At 37.9% G+C, this 7,552-nt stretch overlaps 1 protein-coding gene across 3 annotated transcripts in view; it reads right to left on the bottom strand.

Moving 5' to 3' along the window:
• Window positions 1–902: 902 nt before the first annotated feature.
• Window positions 903–7,552, bottom strand: part of LOC126374417 (hemicentin-2-like) — a 418,670-nt gene continuing 412,020 nt past the window's right edge. For all 3 annotated transcript variants that reach the window (XM_050021062.1, XM_050021061.1, XM_050021063.1), the window contains 3 exons: window positions 6,612–6,746; window positions 1,856–2,072; window positions 903–1,440 (listed from right to left, as the gene is read on the bottom strand). In XM_050021062.1, the coding sequence (XP_049877019.1) occupies window positions 1,325–1,440; window positions 1,856–2,072; window positions 6,612–6,746 (468 nt within the window). In that variant the 3' untranslated portion in view covers window positions 903–1,324. The remainder of the gene's footprint in view (window positions 1,441–1,855; window positions 2,073–6,611; window positions 6,747–7,552) is intronic.

The raw sequence follows: 7,552 nt of genomic DNA, 5'->3' as shown, positions 1-7,552 counted from the left end.
TTTGAAATTATTATTTTTTTTTAATTTTCGGAGGGAAATCTTACAGGTACTATTTACGTATTACTGTTCGAATTTCTGATTACAATCATTTTAAATAATTAAGGGAACACATTTTATGCGGAATTATTAAAGTAAGGTCTATTTGGAAGACTGGGAATATGCGTGTAGGCAGCCTTATGTACTACGGCGTAGTCGTTACGTGCGTAGGTCGTAGCACATAACTACGACTTGCATAGTAGATTTTTGTATTATGGCAGAGTATTCTATGCTCTTTCGATGCAATTAATATTAATTCAAATATGCAACACAATTCAATTATTTCTGTGTAACAAAAATCAGGTCAAAAGATGGACAAAGAAAACGATGTTTTCTATATCTTTCGATCTACATAATAAATAAAATCACGCTAATCGACTATTTGTATTGAGTTTTCTAACACATTCACTGCTGAAGCGAAACTTCAGTAGGAAACTATGCATTTCCTAACTATTCACCCGTCAGTGAACTTGTGAAACAAGTTATCTCAAGTCAGAGGCTGTGTGATGCGAGTTGGATTGTTTCTTGGGCATTTATCGATTGCCGCTAGCGACGACTTTTCCACGACGCTGTAAAAAATCGTGTTATTTCTTCTTTTAAAGAACGTGTCTCCACGACATCTGTATAAAATTATTACAAAATTAAATATTTTATTTGATTTTTGATAACTTTTGACGTGAACATGATATAAACATATTTTTGACAAAGTATTTGACATATTTAAGTACCTTTTTATTATTTATTTTTCTTGACATTGTGTTTTGACTATTTTAAATATACAAATTTCTTTTTTGACTTGTTAGTACAGTAAGTTTGCAAATATGATGTACCTACTTAAATAATTATTGTTACCTATGCAAGCCTCCACCTGCACCCGTCGTGCCGTAGATGTATCTAAGAGCGAACGACCATCGATTTGACCTTGAAACTCACGTAAAATATCGATAGGGTTGTTAATAACAAGAATAGAGTTTTCAATTGCATTGATGCTGTTACTATCGAAGGTATCGTTCTGTGCAGGGGCCATAGCCAAGTTGCAAACGATCATGTCAATTTCCAGGGTTGACTTAAGGTGACATGTCAATTTCATATATTTTTATATGTTTTATGACCTTCACCTTATGGTTGTCATAAGCGTTTGCAACATCGCTAACACTATTATTTTAAATGGTTTTTAGCTGTCTATAAGTACCATTAATATAAATGACAAGTATCCACGCATATCCCCAAATCTCCTGTACAAACCAGGCTACACTAGACACTTATCTACACCTGAGCGGCTCTACCGTCATCGCAGACCAAAGTGCACCATGACAGAAGCGAGGAGTAGAAGACAAGTGACACTCGACGTGATGCCGTGGATCGCGCTCGTGTTGCGGCGTAGGATAGCCGCCATCTTGTTACCTGGGGGAGTTATAAAATGGCGGCTTATAATTTTTAGGTTAGAACTATTTTTAAGTTATAATTTAAGTTTTTGTGGGTGGACAATTTTAGATCACTCTTAGGGTTATACATAATAGTTAAATAAATGCATAAACATAAACAGCATATATAGAACATACTCCACGACGCTGCTTCACTGCGTTTTGTTGGAGGATTTTATTATGACTAATAGCCAACGTGGCCTCTAAAGCACGGAAAGTGATATCTATACCTATAGAATAATCTTCTTCTTGTAATCGGTGTCAGGGTTATGATTGAGCCGCCAAAGGCCCCTAACATGGCTCACGTAACGATTACTCCCTTACATCAGTAAATAGTAACCGGGACCAACGGCTTAACGTGCCTTCCGAAGCACGGTATAATAATAAATACTCACTGCCTTCCGAGACGAAGACGTGTATAGAAGCGGGCTCAGTGTTGCTAGCACTGCAGGTGTAGTTGCCCGAGTCCTTGAGCGTGGCGCCGCGCACCGTCAGCCGGGACTGCGTGCGCGCACCCGGCTCCGTTTCCACTGTGATCCCGCCGCGCGTTGCGTCATAGTTGATCATGCGGTCGTTGTGGTACCAGAACACGTATTGCGGCGGAGTTGGGCTCTGGAATTTTGGGAATATTCGATTTTAAGATAATTATAAGATCATAATAAAAGCTCACGACTATATCCCAATTGGAGTAGTCAGAGGTACATCCATCGCAAGATGAACTAAGTACCCACACCTCACCAAGCTTTCTCGTAGACCAACGTGATAGGTATAATACTACACATACATACAAAAAATTACGCCTATTTCCCTTTGGGGTAGTGACCACCGACTTTTTCTGCTCTCATCAAAGAATTCATGCATGCTCGCCGATTCTTCTTGACCATTTTCATCTTCATCATGCCTTGTGCCGGGTTTACCAACACTTATAAGTTTACACTTTCACAAGCTACAAGTTACTCATAAGTACGTGTAAATTACGTTTATCAAAAATAATCTTAAATACACTTGTAACATGTAATTTACATGTGTAGTTTTGATAGGTAAACACGTTCTTGTAATAATGGTTTATTTTTACAAGAAATCTTGAAATACAGGCCTTATACGTTTTGATACACAGGGCACTGGTATCAGAAGGTATACTCCTCTACAGTACTAATTATCCTGTTTTATTAACTATTATTAGTCACAAGATTTTCTAAAGTGTTTTCTTTTAGTGTTTCGTTCATTACCTATGCATGGAACGTAAAAGAATCGGGGTTAAAAACCCACTTCGCATATTTTCCTGATGTAATCATATTGCGAAAGTTGCTATAAAATGAAAATAACGAAAAATGGAGTAGGTTAGGCGCGGCGCGTTTAAAAAACCTATTGTGAAACAAAAAATCCTTGTTAATTCTAACATTTAGAAGATAACTAACGAATAAAGCATTCCTAGAACAAAATTTATAATTTTTTTTGTTTTTTTTTATTTATTTTTTTATAATTTTAATTCGATTTTTATATTTTGTGTCTGGGGCCAAGGGCAAACCCATCAAAGTTAAAAAAAGAAATCAGATTAAGATAACGATAAGGCTGTCCAACTTTCACACTTTATATCGACTGTATAACCTATATCCAATACTCGTAAGCTGCCTATCTATCTGTCGTATCTAAAACAGCCATAGTTGCCATAAACCGACATATTTTATGCCTCAAAGGCTCGTTCTGCTAGTAAAATAAAGCTAGCGATTTTTACGATTATTTTGCAAGAACATAAAACGTGTGTTGCCGTAGTAAACATGTCCCGAGAATGATGTGGCTTTAGGGTTGCCAGTCACGTGGGAGGTGTATTATTGTTTTATTAGTTCGGGTATTTGTTTATTTACGTCATAAACTTTTGTTGGCCATCCCCTGTTGTAGGAAGCAGGAAGTTAGAGGGCAAACGGGCAACTCTGTGTCGAGAATGACTCGTGTTATTTCGTGTCTTACATGACTCTCACACTATCATCCCACTACGTAACATAAACATACATAAACACCCTACATTTGACCCACTGCTGAGCACAGGCCTCCCCTCAATCAACCGGAGGGGGTATGGAGCATACTCCACCACGCTGATCCACTGCGGTTTGGTGGAGGTATTTTTACGGCTAATAGCCGGAACCAACGGCTTAACGTGCTCTCCGAAGCACGGAATCTATTTTTTCAGACAATCAGGTGATTCAAGCCTGTAAAGTCCTTACCAAACAAAGGACAGTCTCACAAAGTGATTTCGACAATGTCCCCATCGGGAATCGAACCCGGACCTCCAGATCGTGAGCCTAACGGTCTAACGCTCCGGTTGATTGAAGGGAGGCCTGTGCCGTGCCCAGCAGTGGGACATATAGTATAGGCTATTTATGTGTGTATGTATGTATGTATAATTAATATTATTACTTCCTTCGAGCCTCAAGCTCCCATTACAAATACACAAAGGGAAAAACACCCCTAATTGGCGGTGGATTTCAACAAAAAAAAAAACAAGTAAAAGAAAATACGTGTAACAATTTAATTTTGGTGCTTTTTTGACGTTGTTTTTTATGCGGCTCCCGTGTTTTATTTACGCAATTTGCCTTCATTTCGGCACAATCGAAGGTTTACGCGTTTCCATAATAATAAGGAGCGTCTGAGTTTACACCTCACTGGGAGATTGACTTTCATGAATATAAAATTGGAATGCTGTTTTCTTTAGCCTGTGAAGTGTGGTTTATTAGGGTAGTTTTACATAGTAAGTAAAAAAATATATTTATTTTTCAAAATTGGCTTACATAGTCAGCGCTTTCTGAACGTCAAAAATTAAATTACATAATAATGTAACTAGCTGTAAAACTACTACCACATCGGAATCTGTAACGCTGAGGGAAAGGCGTGGCCAGAAAACCTCCCGGCACAGGGCCCTAGTCCTACTGTTTCATGTTATCCTTTCTTTTTTTATATCCAGTTTGTATTACATAATTTATAAACTTAAATACAATGGTATTCGTATATACCTATCTGAAACTACCTTAATAAACCAACGCGTTCTTCTGATTTACCTGGTGTTTTTCAGCTTTGTTAATATTTAGATTGTTTTTAAGAGCTGCTTGTAATATAATTAGTCGGAAAGAAATAAAAATAAAAGTAGATTTCGCTTTAGCTTTAAGATATTTTTAGTGCTTAACTGAGGTTTAAATTATTTGAATTAACGGCTTGTTCCTGCTTTAGAAACCTGTGATGCATTCGAGCATTTCGCATGAGTTTTGTTTTTACTTTATTCAAAACATATTTACATAAGTAGATAATTATTGTTTGCAAAAAATAAGACTTGTCTAAAAGCCTGATTATAGCTAATGCAAGAAGCGAGTGATAATTGCTCCCTCGCTACGCTACTACTAAGCAATTCGGTTTAAACATTACATATCTTTACAACCAAGATAAAAAAAAATAAGCCTAGTTTACAAATATTGAAATAAGACAAGTTTATAATTAAAGCACATAATAACGGGTTCTTACCGCGTTTAAATGGGGATATGAGACTCCCGATATTTCGACACTGTTGCAAGTGCCATGATCACGGGATGACTGATGAGATTGGAGTGGAGTAGGTAGATCCATAATTTTCTACGGGCAGACATATCTGTCTACCCTCTTTCTCTGCCGCTTGTTTATGTTTTTGATACCGGAATGTTCGGAACCATCTGAACTCGCACGAAACTCACTACGACAAACCGCACTCACTGTGTCCTCACGTTTTTTCACCACATTAGGCCGTTTCAAGCTTTTTACAACACCTACTACTGGATTCCACATACTCGACACCTTGAACCCGTCTTCCCTGTTGAAATTTTTATGTTTTCTGATTTCAATAGCCTCTTTTACGAGTCTGGGGATGTAATGACGTTCTGTCGATAATATTTGTGGATTGTTAAACTCGATCCAGTGGTTAGGGCCCGACTCCAGTACGTGCTCAGCTATAGCAGATTTTTGCACGTCGTTTTTCTTCATGGCACTAATATGTTCTTTAATCCGGCAAGAAATAGACCGTTTTGTTTGTCCGATGTACGAACTACCACAACTACAGTCTATTTTGTATACGCCGGGGCTCTCAAACGGAAAACAGTCTTTCGGGGAACGTAGACTCTGTGCAATTTTCTTTGAAGGAGTAAATATAGTTTTTATTAAATATTTACTTAAAATATTTCCTATCTTATCAGTAACTCCCTTCAGATATGGAAGAAATGCTGGCTGACGTTCAACCCTGGGTACGGTCGTCTTGACCTTTGGTTTTGCCCGCAAGGCTCTAACATCTATCCTATAACCATTGTTTCGAAGCACCTCCTGTACATGGCTAATTTCAGCGTCTATGTGCTCATTGTCGCATATGTCATATGCTCGGTTGGTTAAGGATGTTACTACCGCATTCAAATGGCGAGGGTGATGATGAGAGGTCGCGTGCAGATCTCATCAGTCATCCCGTGATCATGGCACTTGCAACAGTGTCGAAATATCGGGAGTCTCATATCCCCATTTAAACGCGGTAAGAACCCGTTATTATGTGCTTTAATTATGATAATAACCGCGTAAACTTAAAACAATGTATAAGACAAGTTTAGTTTATTAACGCTGTATTATTATAGCGAACATAGCAAGGCAACTTTTTTACTTCTTGCAGATTTGCCGAATATGAAAGTACTATAAGTAACTACTTGGCCGGACAAATGTGGAGCACTGAGGGCTTTCACGTTCTAAAGGTCAATGAAGACAGAAGAACATGCTCATAGTAGAGATAAAGTATTTTTTTTTTTAAAGTATTTTGATATTGAAAAATTCAGACATTCAATTCTTAGAATAGAGTAGAATAATGTTTATTTATCAAAAAACTTAAACATGTATACATTACTGGCGGACCCCGCACTAGGAAAACCCTGTATCGCGGAGGTCCTGAACATTTGTTATTACCAAACACTTTTACATAAACCGGCGAGCTAGCCTTTCATAGAAGTAAAATTATAACATATTATTGTACAATTTAGAATAAACAAAAGTAAGTAATAGAAAGATTCGATCAATCATTCATTCATTCAAATAACCATTCAATCATTCATTCACATAACCATTCAATCATTTGTTAAATCAATAATTCATAAAACCCACCTTCTCCACGATGCATATGAGGTGTATGACGCTGCCCATGTCGACATGGTGCTCCCCAGAACCCAGGATGAAAGCCTCCGGCACGACAATTTGCAGCCTCACGTAGTGGGAAATGATGCCAGTTCGTGTCGACACCTGAAAAGATAACATAACATAATCTGACGACTATACTGGGTGTTAGTGACATCGTAACGAATACTGAGGGGGTTGATTCAGACCATGATTCTGAGTTAAAATCAAGTGGAATTTTCCGTCGCAAAATTCATGTTTTTTTTTTAGTTTTTTTAAATTATTTTCCACTAAATTAAATTCCACTTGATATTAACTCAGAATAATCAGATGAATCATCCCTCTCAGTATTCGTTACGATGACACTTACACCCCGTACAAGTACATACGGTAGCCATATAAGTAGGTATGGGTGTTAGTGACACCGTAACGAATACTGAGGGGGATGGTTCAGACCATGATTCTGAGTTGATATCAAGTGGAATTTCGTGTCAAAAAATTCTTGAAAATTTTTCTTTTCTTTTTAATTATTTTCCAATCCATACTTTTGCGACGGAAATTTCTACTTGATATCAACTCAGAATCATGGCCTGAACCACCCCTCAAAGTTTTCGTTACGATGTCACTAACACCCTGTATATTATGTTCACGGCTTTCGTGGCGCAGTGGTTGAGCGTAGGGCTCACGACCTCCGGGTCGTGGTCCCGGTTTCGAATATCAAGGGGAATATATCACAAACATCACTTTGTGAGCGCTGGTTTGATTAGGACATTGTAGACTAATCTGATCACCCGATTACCCGAAAGTAAGATAATCCGTGCTTTGGAAGTCATTGGTCCCAGTTACTACTTATTGATGTAACTACGACGTTTGGCGGCAATGCATCTGACAGTTTTTTACAAAATACCCGGGAAGATAGCATTCCATTCCTT

The sequence above is a fragment of the Pectinophora gossypiella genome, chromosome 17 (genome assembly GCF_024362695.1).
Source record: "Pectinophora gossypiella chromosome 17, ilPecGoss1.1, whole genome shotgun sequence".
Lineage (NCBI taxonomy): Eukaryota > Metazoa > Arthropoda > Insecta > Lepidoptera > Gelechiidae > Pectinophora > Pectinophora gossypiella.
This window is presented reverse-complemented; position numbering and strand designations above follow the sequence as displayed.